Source organism: Balearica regulorum, chromosome 23 (genome assembly GCF_011004875.1).
Source record: "Balearica regulorum gibbericeps isolate bBalReg1 chromosome 23, bBalReg1.pri, whole genome shotgun sequence".
Classification (NCBI taxonomy): Eukaryota; Metazoa; Chordata; class Aves; order Gruiformes; family Gruidae; genus Balearica; species Balearica regulorum.
In genome coordinates this window covers 6,420,195-6,437,276 of record NC_046206.1, presented here as the reverse complement: position 1 = coordinate 6,437,276, position 17,082 = coordinate 6,420,195, and the positions used below count along the sequence as shown (strand labels likewise).

Genomic DNA, 17,082 nt, shown 5'->3' with positions numbered 1-17,082 from the left:
AGAACAACAATCTCTCCTAAGTCTCACAGCTGAGGAAAAAGGGCAGAATGGTGATCCGGTGCAAGCTAAAATATTTAGTATGTCTATTCATCAAAAAAACCCTGGTGAAGAGACAGATAAGCAAAAAAAGAAGTTTATTGCAATTTTAGAAACCATATTACTCCAAAATAAACTGCAACTACTTTCCATTTAAACCAAAGACACATAGTTACATAAAAGTACACTTTATTCACCATTAGCTTGTACCTGTCTAGATCCAAAACCTGGCATGCAAAATGTCACCCTAGATTACCCTCCTCTCAAAATACAAACAAAACACTCCAAATGAGATTTGTCATCTTTTGTGCTTTGTGTCACAGTAATTTAATTTTAAAAATCATACTGAAACAGTTGAATTATTTACATCTGAAAATTAGCTAGCTAGCATCATCAGTTGCTTCTCACTCCCCTATTTTCTATGCATTGCTGTTTTGTGGAAACCTAGTAATTGCATAGCAAATCTGTTTATGCACATTTTTTATTCCAATTTTCACAACTTAATGTCACTGCTACATCAATCTGCTTTGGTCCGAAACTTGGGAAACAAATTAGGACTCGATCCAGACTGCAGTCTATTGACTTTATCAGGATCCCCAGTCCTCTTACGTTTCCATTGAAGGCTTTTGAGCAACACCATCAGTCTTCCCCTGCACTTGTTTAGTGGCAGTTGGGACAATATTTGAGAACTGTGTTGCTGCTAAACTCCCTGGGAATTCGAGAGCTCTTACAAATCAGGGTGTCTAGCTTTAAACATCCAAGTTTGAGATTTTTGGTCTTTATATTTATAGACACGATTTGGAAAACCAGCTCTGTGCTCTCTAGCACACAAAACCTTAGTCATAAATAATTTATATCTAACAATTCCACTGCATAATATGAAAGGATTTTCTCCTAAAAAGTCTCATTGCATTTATCAGAAAACATGTCAACCCATCTCCCTCACATCCAGAAACGTAACACAATCTAAAAATATGCGTAAAATTGAAGAGAATAGTCCAGTGAACACGACGTGATAAAGTTTCCACCTTGGTATCCTCAATAGGGAGAATACAGAACCAATGCAAAGCCCACAGTCCTCCTCCTGCTGCCACAGACTTACACTGGGACGCACAAGAAGAGGAGAAACTTGTGGAATCTCACCAAGCCCCAGTAACCCACTGGTAAGCTGGTTTTCCACATTACTATTGTCAAAACCCTGAGGAGGCACCATATAGAGGAAGGGATGCAACGCAAGACTTGGCAGGTCAGCGTGCAGCCAGGCTACTGAGTTCAAGTAGGATTTCTGAAGGTGGAAATTTATTCCTAATCCAAGGTTAACACAAAGCAAGGGTAACTCTTAGACAGGCAGTAACATTTATGCATCTTCCTACCATCAGTCTCTCACCAAAACCAGTTTGGAGGGACCAGATTGCTATGGATTCTTTCAGCACATGGCCTTGTTTCTAAAAATGGCAGAGCTGATTCAAAATGCCAGTTGGTTTCCATGACAGTCTTTCCTTTACATCTTCTTCATTTCCCCTCAATTTTCATGGAGGGGAGAAAAAAGAAGAAAAAAACGAGGGAAAAAACCCCCAAACCACCACAACCCCACCCCCCCGAGCTTTGTTAGAGTTTTACTTCTTCACTGAAGAACAGCAGGAAAAAGAGATATCGTTTCAGTAAAAGTCATTACTCTGTGGTGAGCAAGAGGATGAACTGAAGCGGCCAGTTCGCTATCTGAAGCGGGTGTTTATGCACAAGGACATTGACAGCTACTCCAAATCTTGGCTATCAACTAGCTATGCAAAGCTGGCTCGGCATCAACTTCTTTGCAGAGCTTACTTTGCCACTTAAAAAGAAACTGTCCTGCAAAAATCCCCTGATCTCTGCGAGGTAAAAGATGATGGCTCCATTAGCACCGTCCTGCTTTTACCAATTACTGCTGAAGAGTTAGCCTGAAGCACAATGAAAGAATAAATATGGTTCAGCTCAGCTTCATATTCCACATACTCCAGGGAAAGAAAGCTCTCTCTACCCTCACTTTGTACGTTGTAGCAACCATCCTGGTTCTCCGCAATATATAAATCAACAAAGCAAAGGAAAAATGCTTTCACTAAACTGGAAGTCAGCATGTCCAAGCTACTACAAATAACTCCAAATGAAAGGTCCCAATTCTGCAGCATTTATCTGCCCAAGCACTATCCCTAAAATGATTAAAACGTACCTGAGCCCAGGAACGCTGTAACTGGGTCACTTTTGTGAATGGAAATGTACGGTAATTGATGAAGATACAACATTCAACCAAAAATGTCAGCGGTACAGCAATAATATGATAGAAATGCAAGTATTTGCCAAGTTCTTCGTAGTACCATTTGCCATTGATTCATTTAGTGGATGCAAATGAGTTTCCTAAGTGTTTTCATACAGGGTGTTTGTGTCACTTTAGCACATTTCAGCTACATTGTTCAGAGCTGCTTAAGACATTTGGGCACATTTAAAGTGAAGATGCAATTGCATCTGGTTTATGTACCCAGGATCAACAATCTCAGCTAAAACAAAAATATCTGCTCATTATACTACAGCAGATTTACCGAAGAAGTAAAAAATAAAAATAAATACCCCCAGCTCCACCTCCGCATCTCCCAATTGACCGTCATCTTAAGAATTAATATCCATGCTATTCACAGCCTGATCAGCAGAGCGCAGCACTGGCACATTTAATAACCACCTAGAGAGTACGCGAAGCTACAAACCAAGGACAAGCTCCTGTTCCGGTACCCAAGAGGCCTGTGTACCCATCTATATTTGCAGAAGTCAGCTACGCACCCTCACTCAGAAAGGAGCAAGGCATCAGATAAATTTTACCCTTCAGAGTGCAAGGGTCTTGCATACTCTGATTACAGCAATCCAAGCCACTGTGTGCAGAGAAACAGCTTTGAGATCCAACAGAAAAGCACAAAGATGTTTTTTTCAGAATGAGAAACAATTGAACCTTTTAAATTTTATAAAAGTAATTTTTTTTTTTCCCCCCAATTGAAGTCATCAGCTCCTTACCTAGTGCAAATGTCTTGATCCCCGTTGCAAAGATAAAGGAAACATCCCTTCTGATGTGCCAAAGGAGAGCTGGAGGACTGGCCTATGTGCAGGCATAGCTCAAGGCCAGAATGGCTGGAGTAATTAGAGGTAGCACTGACTTTCTAATTTAGCTCTCAGTTCAGGGATTGAGAATGTGGGGAAACACTTACCCAGCTGGAGATGCCTTTAAAATCTCATAGCAAATGAGAAATGCGATAGAGGAAAGCCAGTGAAAAAATGACAAGTGCTTCCAGTAAGGAAACTCTGAATACTGGCTATGCATGTACTTAATCCCACATCTAAGAAATCTGCATTCAATAAAGAAGATACTTTAATGTGTGTCATTTTTTTGAGTTGAATTCCATTTTCCACATTGCCTGTCAATGCTGAATTGCTCTAGCCAGTACTGGTTGCATGGCATGGTTAACAGTGAATTCTTCTCCTTCAGAAGACCACACAGGATGTGTTTTTTCTACTCCCAGCTTCTCTCCTCCAAAGGGGGAAAAAATAAGAAAAAACTTTCAAGCATTGCCATGAGCTGGCAAATTAAGGGAAACCTCTCATTCCTGAGCCTTAGCATTATAGAGGAGTGAGTCCAGGGCACCCATTTACCATAGTTTAAAGGATCAGCACGGATAGAACAAAGAACAAGTTCTTAACTATTCATCTACTGTTTCTTTCAAATCAAGTCCACGAGCACACAGATACGTAGGTAAAACCATCTCCAGCTCACATGTAAAACAACTCATTTGGTAGGTGGGATCCGAGACACAGAGTAAGCAGCTGTACGAACCTACTTTGACAGTATTATTGTCACCGTGACCAGAATTCAGCTCTGTAAAGCAGGCTGATTTTATGTCATGACATAAGATTTCCTAAGTGAGGCTTAAAAAGATGCATGGCCTTGCACTGATTCTCTGCCGATGAATCAACGGCACCCAAAGGATGGTGGTTATTTCCAGCAAAACAGTCCCACACTTGTATTTTCTTTCATAGCTATCATTTGTTTGAGAGACAAAAACGGATGCACCAAGCAAAAGTGAATGGTTGGTTACCGAGGACAACATTAGCATGGGAACTACCTGACAGCTTGAAGTTTGGATTTGACATTGCTATAGTGAGGCAGCAGTGAGATCGCCTTATTACCATTCACAAAGATCTCAGCGCAGGGAGCTGCAGCGGTACAGTACATAGCCTCACATAATAGCATACTGGCTAAGGAATGTACTTTCTTTAAGAACAAAAATCCCACATACAATATGCGTGGGAAAGGCAGCCAGGGTTAGAGTCCTCCTTCTGTACAGCCTACAAAATCAATTTTAGAAAAAAGCCACAGAAAACAGAACATCCAATGAGCACCATGCTTTGATTCCAGTTCCTTGTTGGCTGGAGGGAAGGGAAAAAAAAAAAAAAAGAAGAAAAAAAAGAAGAAAAAAAGAAGAAGAAGAAAAAAAAAGACCCCCAAAATCCCAGACCCTGTTTGATACCCAATTTCTACAGTCTATTATTTCATGGAGGGAGGAGGGGGTCCTAATCACAATTTAGTTATAAAAGGACAAGTGGAGCTTTGGGTTCTTATGGTAGGCAGCGATTTCTCATCACACAAAAACTACAGAGATTAATTCAGCCTGAAACTAGCAAATACCACACTGGTAAGTCCTCTGGCCATATTCAGTGATTATGCAAATAGCAACATTATGTTATAGGTATAAATCTGCTTAGAAACTGAAGAATTTTCCCAGTGCAGCAGACAAAAGATTGGGAAGGTGGAAGAACCAACAGCCTGACATTTAACCCCAATATTTGAGTCAGTAGAGGTAACATGTATTTATATTTATGCATGGAAAGCCAAGCTGGACTTAGCTTTTTGTTTATAAAAAGAGCTGTTTCCAATGGCATAAAATACAACACTGGAATACGACACACTCATTTTCCAAACCTTTAAAATAGCACAGTCACGTGAAAAACGTGTCTACTTGTAACATACAATTTATAGCATAAGCTGTCCATAAACTTCTGAACAAGAGAACAAAAGGGTCAGTTCATTAGCTTTGCTCAATGGTTATCCAGGAAAGTTTGGCCTGGGATCACACACCCTGTTCTGGCCAAGTCACCATTCCCTCCCTCTGCCTTCAAACCCTGCTCAGCCTCAACGAGCCAGTTCTCTGAACCCGGTTAGGAAAGACAACATGGGCATTTATGCTGGCAGATCTGGGGTGACAGTGCTCTCCAGCAAGGACTTCACATCACTGGGGTGAGGTCAGAACAGGACATCTGAGGTATGATGCGAGAGCTGCAGGAAGGTCTTTCCGTGCTGTTGGTCAGCAAAACCAGGAAGGTGGGCGAGGACCTCTTCCTCACACCACCAAGAACATGGATTCTGCAGAAGCTGATGGTGAGACTCTTCGTCCTCCAAGAATATTTCCTTGCACTCATAAAATTATGAGGTAAAAACAAGGGATTTTTTTTTCCCTAAAGGTCAATACTTAAGAAAAAAACCCCAGAGACTTGAGACACAAAAACCAAAACCACGTGCACAGAGAAAAATAACCGTAACAAATTAGGAAGACATTCCTACACATGCATGCAACTGTAACATCCCAGAATATCTATTCAGATGAAGAAACCAAGAGCAGTTAGTTAACCACATACAAGTACAGGGAAAAACCCTGTGCCACAAAGCAAGAATCAACAGTTAAAACTTCTGATTCTGCAACCCTACCAAAGAACAACTTCAGATGTTTGCAAGCTGAAAACATTTGCTTGCAGTACAAGCCACAGAGCAAACCAGGAACACACAGACCCTAAAACTTCTACACTCCCTGCAACAGAAGGCACATCATGAGGACAGTCAGCCCAAGGGCATAGTTTCGTGATAGCCTGGCTTGAGGAGGTAAAGCCAATTTTTTAAAGCCCCACCCCAATCCTTCAGCCCCAAGCTACTCTCTCTTTATTTCCTCTCATTGCAGCTGCAACTGTTTTAGTGGCTACAGTACAAGTCCCTGAAACAATCCATCCAGATTAAAAAGAAACAGGAAAGCTGAACTTCTTTTGGGGGATTATGTTTAAATGATGTTAGCTCAATGATTCACTTCCCAAGTCTTCATCCCAGAAACTCTCACTGTAACTGTCCCGCGTAGCACGGGAGGTGGGAAGGAATAATCAAAGACAGAAACTTCTTAACATAGATTTCTGCAATAGAGAAGCCTGGAGACCACAATCCAGTCCCGCGTGGATACTAAGGAGTCGATAAACTTGCCAAAGTTACAGAGCACAGCAGCGATTTTCAGTCTGAAACTGTGCAAACCAACTCTGATGTCTACTCACACATCCTCACACAATCAGGTCACCGTCACAATCCTATGGATCCTATGCTAGCTGAGGAAAATTAACTAAATGAGCCACACTACCTTCTAGGGTGAGAAACAATTTACAGCCTTACTCGATGGAAAGAGCACTTGTAGCAAGCCCCTCAGCATCCATCACAAATTGTCACGGAATAACCCTAAAGCAAAGATGAAGTGCTAAGACCACCAGTGCAAAAACTTTGGGGTTTGCAGTCAGAATCATATGTGCCCTAGCAACCACGGTATTCGATCAAATACCAACAAACATCCCGCAGACCTACACCGATGCAGCAGTGACCGATATAAACGTAGCAAGGCAGAACTGTATGGAATGATTGAAATAAAATAAATCAGGCTAAAGATTACCAACATTTTCAGGGAATAATTCATCACTTTATAATTAAGAAGGTTGAATCATGGCAAAAAAATTAATGCCTACAACCTTCAGCGAGACAATATATACTCTGATGTTTTGTTTGTCTTCTGGGGTTAACTTGGGGGTGTGGAATGGAAGGGGATAGATGATCAATCTATCGACAACCCTTCAAAAACTGTTCCTTTTTTCTTTTTGTATTATGCTAACTAAGAAGCAATAAATAGCAATTTTTTTAAAAAAAACCCAAACACCACAGAACAACCACTTATTTATAAGAGACTACTTTCCCAGATGTTACATCTTATTTTTAAGTAGCTGGGACTAGGGAAAAGTGATTGACAGATAAATAAATTATAAGTTTTATCTCCCAAATAAGTACTTTTCAAACAAATGTGACATTTCTTATATGATGACAACAAAACATGCGCACAAGAGATCACCTTTGGAATACGGTGGGAGAAAAAGAGACAGAGGGTCGTGACAATGTACTTAAAACAGTGAATAACCTGGATTAATTACAACAGCGTTACCAGCACCAGCCATCAGAACGGCATCACCATGCTCTCACCAACAGGCAGCTTGTCTGGGCAATGATGGCTGATAATTATAAAAGATACTGGGATATGAAACTGGCTGAAATTGAACCTAAAATTTGATTACCTAAACCCCAAGAAATTCAGACTGGCCATTTACAGACAAAGCACTAGCCACAGAGCTGCTACTAATACTACACACGCCGCTGAGCCCAGTGGTTTACTCACAGTATGATAAACAGAGGCACTCAGGCTCCCTAACGCCTTAGTAAACCCAGGCGTAAGTGCCTAATGTACATTTAATGCATGTTTATGCTTACCTACACTTACGTAATTTGGCAGAGGGCTACTGGGAGCATTCAAAAGATTAGCCATTACGCTCCAGTGCCATCTTTATCTTTTTCATTGCCGTTATCCCCTACAACCATAAAAGAAGAAACACTAGGGGTGGCACGTAAACGCACATCCTAAGGATTTCACTGAATTTACTGATGCATCGGATTGACTTTGAAATAAATAGGTATGCAAAATGCAAAATCAGGGTGCATTAAAACTGGTGATCATGGTGAACAACAAACTTCACCAGTCCAGCCTTTGCAAATTCTAAATCATTCCTTGCACAGATTTTAAAACAGAAATATAGAAAATGTAGGGTTTTTTTCTCCTGGATCAACACTGTACTGCAAGACTGAATACACTGTAAAGAAAGTAAACTAACTAGAAACAATTGCTTCCATAGTATCGCCAATGAAAATTAAATAATTGCTATAAATTAATACTTACTGCCAAAAATACGGTATCCATTCTGGTTTAATTGAACTCATTTAATTGGCAAACCCAAATGGAAGCCAATTTGCCAATTAAGTGTCCCAATTTTCAAAGATTCTCAGGGACAAGCTTCATGCTGGGAGTTAGCCTGAGAAATAAAAATGACTGTCTAACCAAGAGGGAGAGAAAGAATCACACACAACAATGTAATACCTTGCCAAAAGCTTAACGAGGGGAAAAAACACTTGATTCATGCAGCAATACCAAGGAAAACAAGTGATGTGAATTGAACATGAAATATAGGTTACTGGTGCAATGCCAGACCAGAACTGTTTTGACCAAAATATTGTTACAGCCCGATGACAGCGTGGTGTGCCGTATGGAACGACTGTCTCATATCAATGCCTATTTTGTCCAGACTATCTGAAATCCCATTTCTGTCCCATCGTTATCTTCATTACAAATGGCGCCCTGCGACCTAACTGCTATGCACTCTAAACTGCAGCAATTCACATAAAAATGCTGCCGAGCGCTGGATAGAGAAGATACGCTACAGTTTCTGCAAGATTAACAGAAGACTTACTAACCCAGGCAAGTCAAAAGTCTGAGAGCCTTCATCAGCACAAAACTAACCCCCAAACTTTAAGGTAACATTTTCCCTAGTATTTAAGAAATGCAATGACTCTTAAGACTTAAGAGCCAGAAGCCAACTGCTGTAGCATCTAGGTGAAGAAATACCTAAAATCCATTTACACTGAATTGTCCAAGTCGTTCAAAAAACAACAGAAAAAATCCCAGAATTCCTATCTACTAAAACTTTCCCTTGCACTTGAGAGCTTAAAACTTTGGACTTTACAAAGAACCTGCAGGTGTGCATTCAGAGTTCAAAAGGACACTTTTTCCCAAAGAAGTTTATGGCAAAGAACCCATCTTGAAAACAGCATCAGTCCAACAAAACTCTGCACACTTACTTAAGAGCTCACAACCAGATACTCAGCTGTAAAATTCTGATGTTGGTTCATGTGCATGCAAAGCACAAAGAGCTGCAAGCCACAGGAATAAAAATCAAAAATGTCAATTTTTACATGCTGAAGAGTATTATGTCTAGATATTTCAGTTGCTGGAATGATATCATTTCAGTAAACCACCTTGTTGGCAACCACCATAGTTGACAAGGCCAAGCAAGAGGATTTACCACACTCCCTTGTTCTTCAGATTTTGCCACAGTTCCTGCAAGTATTTGTCTTAGCTTGGGTCAGGACTGACACACTCAGAAACATGCCTGATGTTTTTTGAATTAAAAACTAACCAAACAAAAATAATTTTAAAAGAAGCCCTATGCAGTCCTATGGTTTTTGCATCTATTCTTGCGGAAGCTGCAAGATCTGGGGCAGCACTGGGCTAAGTGCTGTACAAAGAATGAGAAACAAACCAGGCACTAAGGAGAGTGAAATCTTCCTTTAACCCTTTACAATGCACTAATTTCTACACACATTTATAAATTGCATTTAAAAATAGTTTTCTCCTCACTCATGTCCCAGATTTAACAGAGTAATATATTCAGGTCTCATTAAAAAGCCTTTATTACCTTCACATTACCTTCACAAGCCATGGTACGTTACCTTATCTAGTATCAAACATTGAAAATACTACAGATCTCAGAATTCATCTGACCTGATGTAAGAACTAAGATTATTCCAGGGACTTCATAGGACAGGGTCTAACCCCTGTACCTAAAACATTTGTAGGCTTCTATTTTTCCTAAGAAAATTGCACCAGCACAAGCTGAAAAGGAGCTGATCCTAAAAGCTACTGTTCCAAGGTGCACCGGGGTGGGAAAGGCTGATTTCCTCAAGGTGAAGAACTCTTGCTCACATCCAGCCGTGATCTACTCACGAATGAATCCTTGCAGACATTCACTGTAGGAGGGGACCAGGTCTCAGGATGACCACCCGTATTCTTGTGCTCAGAGCACTACAGAAAAAAAAATAAAAATCTAACAGTAAATAAACCTACCACAGCTATAGGGGCTCATATTTTGAAAGCTTGCAGAGCTGAAAGAAGCAGCAGACACTGCAGAAAAAAAGACCTTTTCAGAAACACATATACACACACACACATACTCTCACACAAAAGAAATCCTATTTCTAGCTTTGGATTGAGTATATTCGCTTTATCTTCAGTGCCTGTCAGGTTAATGCAGCTTCAGGTAGTATCTTTCCATGGCAGCACAATTTCAACAGGGTGCCTAAATAAAGTTTTTTATATTTATCTCACTGTTTTAATTCTGCTTCCCCACAAAAATTAGACAAATGGAAACAAAAGGCAACAGGGGTAAGCACACCAGCCTGCTGGTGTGGAAGAGGCTGTCAGCACCCTGCTTTTAAAACACTGCAATCTCCTAAAGACGTGCTGAGAGCAAGTCAGATGGCCAATAACATAAGGTAAATGTAATATTAAAGTATAAATATCAATTTATGGTAAAGTTAATGACAGGCTGGGGACAGCTGCTTTGTAGGGTCATATGAGAAATATGATATAAAGGCTCTCTTTCACAACTTCCATTTCTTGTAACATAGAAATAGAGCACTCTTCAGGACCTTACAAGGAAAAGACACTCCTTTCCTTTAAAATAATATTACTATCTCAGAGAAATCTTAAAAATCTATATACTGCAATATTACTCGGCTCAAACACGGCTTTTCATCCCTAGAACTCAGAAGTGTTCTACAAAGAAAGTCAATCTCATCAACTGCATTTGCCGAACTAGAGCAGAGGAAGAAAAAAACCAGCCTGTGTGAAGGTTACCCAGCAGCGCGGTGGGAATAGGAGGCTGGGACAGTGAAAAAAACTGCGTATATAATATCACCAAATTCTAAAAATACAGAACATTTGGGGGGGGGAGATACAAAATACAGCAGTCCTTGAGGGAGCTGTCTTATTACCTAACTCCTGTAAAGTCTGTCTATCTAGTGCTGCATTTCATTCAGTCTGGGTCTCAAGATGTACAGCACAGGATGTGAGAACTACCATGAAGGTTCAAGAACCACCAGAAGTCCCCAACCAAACCAGGTCTCCAGTATATATAGTCACTTGCCTTTCTGCTAAACCACAAGCAAGAAACAAGTAGGTGAAACCACAAATAATAAACATAAAAAAGATGATAAAAGTAGTATCAAACAAAGAACTGAAGCTACTCAGGTGCCCAGAATAAACTGGCAATGACAGAAATATTAAAAGTAGAGTTTCTGTCCTACCTTATATTTGCAGTATAGGAGGACATTCAACCTCCATACATTCAGAAAGACCTTTAGTTTATTTCTTGTTAAGAAAAAGCTCTGGAAACAAAGCACTTATGTAAATTAACAATAAGCACTTTGAAATACATGGTGGATAAAAAGGTGGGAGAGAGAGTAAGGATGACTTGTGAATGTTCATGTAACTTTGAACACATAACATCACCTTTCCCCAAAGTACAAAAACACATACAAAGACAAAGTTCAAGAGCCAAACGAATAAGCATCACTGGTCTGTTGACTGCGTCACAATTTCCCAAGCTCTCCACAGTGTTGCTGTTTGCTCACCTGGCAGAAGGTGAAATTCATTTAAAATGACAAAGCCTTGCACCCAGTTGGGTCTCCAGCTGCTGACCACGAGAAACAACAGAGAGTAGGAAACAACGCAGCCTCGTCCAACTTCTCCAAGCCCCCACAGCCTCCATTCCCCAGAGGTTGAAATAGCAAGCAACAAAACCTGAAGCCTGCAACTTAAACAACTACTAGCTGAAAATTAAATGTCTTATGCCACTATGAGAAACGCACATAACCATGTAAGGAGCATGCTCTGGGAAAAGGCTAAGCTAGAGGCTGCTAAAATGCAAAACAAAGGAAAAAAGCAAGGAAAAAAAAAATCTCAGGCTTTAGATGATGAGGAAAAACACAGAATGCAGTAGATGTGCTGGTTAAATAGAGACTAGAAAGTGACACTGTTGAATTGAGTTTACTGTCCTGTAAATATTTACATCTTACCTTCTGACTGGACATAAGGCAGAGGTTGAAAGTGGAAATTTGATTCACTCAACCCAGTAAACATGAGCAAGTGAGCTTTTCTACCCATCTACAATGTATTCAGAGGACCACGAGGTCAAACCAACGCTGTAAGCACAAATCCAAGCCATTATAAATACAGGCTCAGTAGCTTTACATGTAGCCCTGTGCTTCGTCATACCAAATCATTGTGCAGCAAATGTTAGATGTGCATTTTCTTGTTTATCGTCCTCTAAAACTCTTTTTTATAGCCACCTGGACCGTTCAGTTTTTACACTGCTGCACAAGGGGACATGTTCTCAAAAGTGAATTAATAATTAGCACAGTTGGGGGAACATTATGCATACAGGTAGATTGCAGTATATGTCCATGAGCACAACAGCCTTGATGAGAACAGGGAAAGTATCGAGCCAGAACAGGTGAACCTTTCCTTCACTGTAAATCAACAATGGAAAAAAAACCCCAACAAATGAGGTATGCCAGCTAACTTGTGTTACAGGTGGAGACACTGAATTACAGACTCACATTCCTGAGACACACCTTGAGGTTACAGACAGCGCGGTGTCAAAGAGTGATTTACACAAAGCTCCGGGCTCTAGGGTGCTCAAAAGCACCGTGCGCTGAGGCTGGGAGCACGCACTGCTGTCTGAATAACGCTGATTAGAACAGACAGTGCTCTCAAACAGGCAGCACCAGTGTCAACTGCTGGCCAAGGTGGAGAGAAGGAAAAAAATATCTGCATATGAGAAAAAAAATATACTTAGAAAGCAACAATTCAAAAAAAGGCAAAAGTAACAGTGGGTAAGCAAGGAGCCAAGCGGAGCAACAAGCACAGAAAATACCAGCAGACAAAAATGTAGGTGAAGCCTTAGTTTTGGATTGGTTTTTTTTGGCTTGAAAATCAAGTTTGGAACAAAGTATTATCATTGTATTATATGAGGTTTGGTGATGCTTTAAAAAAAAAAACCACAGTACCTATCTTTGTTCCCATTTAAAATTAAAAAAACTCCCTACCAGCCAGGTATGTCATTACCTACACATTTTCTGAAAGTTGTATAAAGAACAGTTAATCCAAAATCTAATTTGTGTGATCCAGCCAGATATTAACGGTGTTTTAAACTTCAAGTAATCCACTGGGATGAATTCCCCTCAGCCCCATACATCAGAGGAATCTGTCCTGCTAAATGTAGCCCATCTCTCATGTCGCTGCTGCACTGCGGGCAGTCCAGGAGCAGAGAACATATTGGCTTTTCCAGGCTGAAGCCCTGTCACTGCCACATGATCCAATGAGAGGGAAAAACTGTCACTGGTGCTACATTGCAGTAAGTAATCTTAGCCATGCTGCTGGACTGGCTGCCCCTGGAGCACCACTGCTCTCCTGGAATATTCAGACTTTCCCCCTATCCAAGGGCTGTAGCAGAAGGCAATTGCCTCTTCAGCTAAATAAGGCAATTTAGAAAATCGAAAAACAACAAGCAAGATACAACTTCCAGACACTCCTATACGGAAACATGGCAGGTCAAGCATCTGTGAGGTAAGGTAACTTCACAAAACGACCTGATCAGATTGCTCTGCTTGGCTGCTAATAAAACAACATCTGATCTTCTAAACTCAGCAAATGCTAGGGGGAGTTGGGAAAGTGGAACTGCAGATACTTTACTCACTCCTTTAAAAAGAAAACAAATATATCTAGGTAATAGAGTTGTCCGTGGCCCACTGCCCACTTGTAGTGCCTTCTGTAAGCACGAGAACAGCACCTTTGTGGTTGCTTTTCTGCAATTCTGTTCCCTCTGATGGTAGTTTCAGGCTGAGATTTTATTTCTGTAGACTTAGCCAGCATTTTGCTAAAGTCTTATTCTTCCACAATGCTGCATGCTGCAAAGAGCGCGTTTTTACAAGAAGTTCCCTTCATGCTCAAAAGTCTTGCTGAAAAAGAGGTTAATGCAGGCTGAAAATCGTTGTGACATTATGGACCTTTTAATTGGTTACTAGACCCGCTTTGGGGCACGTATTAATAGGGCAGAAGCGTTATTCATGCTCCTTCTCTCTCTCGTTGACAAACTGCCAGAGGAAGGAAAGTCTTTTGGTCTTGTTGAAAGTACAATGCAATCCATATAAAAATCTGAAACTCAGGGAATATAAATCAATGCGTAATTAGAATGTAAAAGCAGACTGTTCAGAACCGAAAATAATGCATATAGAAAATGCAACAAGGTGTTTTACCATAGCGCTGAGAGTCTCCTCCCAGTCTGGCCTCTCTCTGGGATGGATGCTTCTCTGAAGCTCTGGCACAAAGTCATCTTCTTCTGTATGTACAGAGGACTTCATCATTCTGGAAAGGAGGACAGAGAAGTCTGATACTCAGTGATGATGTCTATGTCATCTTACATACAGTCTGTTACGGTACTTAGTTATACGCCTCATACAATAATACAAATGCTTTTATAAATCCAGAAATCTTACGTACTTCTAAGTTCCTCTTACTTCCTTGATTATAAGAGCAGGACAAGAGTGTAAATCTGGTGGAGAGAAACCTGCATTTCCTATCCAATCAATGGATAATTTTGTTTAATCACTGCACAATTTGCAAGTCTTAAAACACAGAAAAAATGCGGGAATAATTTTCAGTCCATTTCAGAAAAACTGCTTCTGTTGCCCAGGCAAACAAATTAGCCTTAGAAGAAGAAATACACACATTTGATTCCCTAGTTGTCACCGCATGTTTGGCCTAAAATGGAGATAGCAGTTTCCATGTCTTAGCCTGAATTCACGTCCCAAGGCCTGAGCCATCAGCTCTTATAGTTCTTATTGATCCTGCGGGCAGGGTGAGCACCTTCAGCTGCCCCAACTCTGCGCCCAAAGCCGTCTCATTTTATCAAGGTAAACTCTTCTTCAGATAAGGAGCCATCTTTTCAAACACATTTAAGAAAACTCCTCTGCTTCAGACCAAGATCTGAAGTTCCGAAAGGATGTTTGCCACCATGACATAAGTGGCTGGGCCAAAACATTTAACTCTCCTTTGTGCTCTACGTGAAGTGTTAAGAAAGAAGTCATTTTAACACTCACAGTAATAGCATGGCTGGGTTACAAAATTATATCCCATATAATTTTATACCTAGCTTTGTGATCATATTTCTGCTCTAATAAAAAACACATCCCAGAGAAGATGTATGGGACTCAAAACCAAAAATCATAACGCCTCAGGCTAATGCTGCTAAATGGTTCCATGTGCCATTCCCACCGCAAACCACCCCAATTGAAAGTGGCTGTCTCTAATGAAGCAAGAAAAAAATAGGCCTACATGGTGAAAGCTGTATATATCTCAAAAAAATTTGCATGAAAATACCATGATTTAGAATGTGGAGGTGCCATGCCAGGTCAGATGGGAGACTTGCACCTTTGCGATGTATGTGTGCAAAAGAATTTGGGTTTTGTAAACCTGAAAATTTGTTGCTCAGAGTAGCGGCTCTTTCATTTCTCCTTTGCATATGAAGAGCCAGAAGATTTGGCCTGTTTCTCACAACACGGGCTCCATCACATGAGAAGTTTGCCACTTGTTTTAACTCAAAATGAAAGTTGAAACCTGCTGGTTACAGAAAAAAAACCCAGATTGTGTAACTCAAAACCAGGAGATTTAAAAAAAAAAAATAAAATCAAGGTGCACAAGTCCACGGGACCTGATGAGTTGCATCCGCGGGTCTTGAGGGAACTGGCGGATGAAGCAGCCAGGCCACTCTCCATCATATTTGAGAAGTCCTGGCAGTCTGGTGAAGTTCCCGCTGACTGCAAGAGGGGAAACATTACCCCCATTTTTAAGAAGGGTAAGAAGGAAGACTCGGGGAACTACAGGCCAGTCAGTCTCACCTCTGTGCCTGGCAAGATTATGGAGCAGACCCTCCTGGAGACTATGCTCAGGCACATGGAAAAGGAGGTGATTGGTGACAGCCAACACGGCTTCACTAGGGGCAAATCATGCCTGACAAACTTGGTGGCTTTCTATGATGGGGTTACAGGGCCAGTAGATAAGGGAAGGGCAACTGACATCATCCACCCGGACTTGTGCAAGGCATTTGACACTGTCCCACACGACATCCTTGTCTCTAAATTGGAGAGACATGGGTTTGATGGATGGACCATGCGGTGGATAAGGAATTGGCTGGATGGTCACACTCAAAGGGTTGTGATCAACGGCTCAATGTCCAAGTGGAGAAGGGTGACGAGTGGCGTTCCTCAGGGGTCAGTACTGGGACCGGCACTGTTCAGCATCTTTGTCAGCAACATGGACAGTGGGATCGAGTGCACCCTCAGCAAGTTTGCCAACGACACTGAGCTGTGTGGTGTGGTCGACACGCCGGAGGGAAGGGATGCCATCCAGAGGGACCTTGACAGGCTGGAGGGGTGGGCCTGTGCGAACCACATGAAGTTCAACAAGGCCAAGTGCAAGGTCCTGCACGTGGGTCAGTGCAATCCCAAGCACGACTATAGGCTGGGCGAGGAATGGATTGAAAGTAGCCCTGAGGAGAAGGACTTGGGGGTATTGATTGATGTAGAAGCTCAACATGAGCCAGCAGTGTGCGCTTGCAGCCCAGAAAGCCAACCGTGTCCTGGGCTGCATCCAAAGAGGCGTGACCAGCAGGTCAAGGGAGGTGATCCTGCCCCTCTACTCTGCTCTTGTGAGACCCCACCTGGAGTACTGTGTCCAGCTCTGGGGGCCCCAGTACAGGAGAGACATCGAGCTGTTGGAGTGAGTCCAGAGGAGGCCACGAAGCTGATCGGAGGGCTGGAGCACCTCCCCTGTGAGGACAGGCTGAGAGAGTTGGGATTGTTCAGCCTGGAGAAAAGGCGGCTCTGGGGAGATCTAGTTGCAGCTTACCAGTATCTAAAGGGGGCCTACAGGAAAGCTGGTCAGGGACTGTTTC

At 41.5% G+C, this 17,082-nt stretch overlaps 1 protein-coding gene across 10 annotated transcripts in view; it reads right to left on the bottom strand.

Annotated features, from left to right (window-relative positions):
• ARHGAP32 (Rho GTPase activating protein 32) overlaps positions 1 to 17,082 on the bottom strand; it is a 246,324-nt gene that overhangs the window by 134,437 nt on the left and 94,805 nt on the right. For all 10 annotated transcript variants that reach the window (XM_075774813.1, XM_075774812.1, XM_075774811.1 and 7 more), the window contains one exon: positions 14,387 to 14,495. In XM_075774813.1, the coding sequence (XP_075630928.1) occupies positions 14,387 to 14,494 (108 nt within the window). In that variant the 5' untranslated portion in view covers position 14,495. The remainder of the gene's footprint in view (positions 1 to 14,386; positions 14,496 to 17,082) is intronic.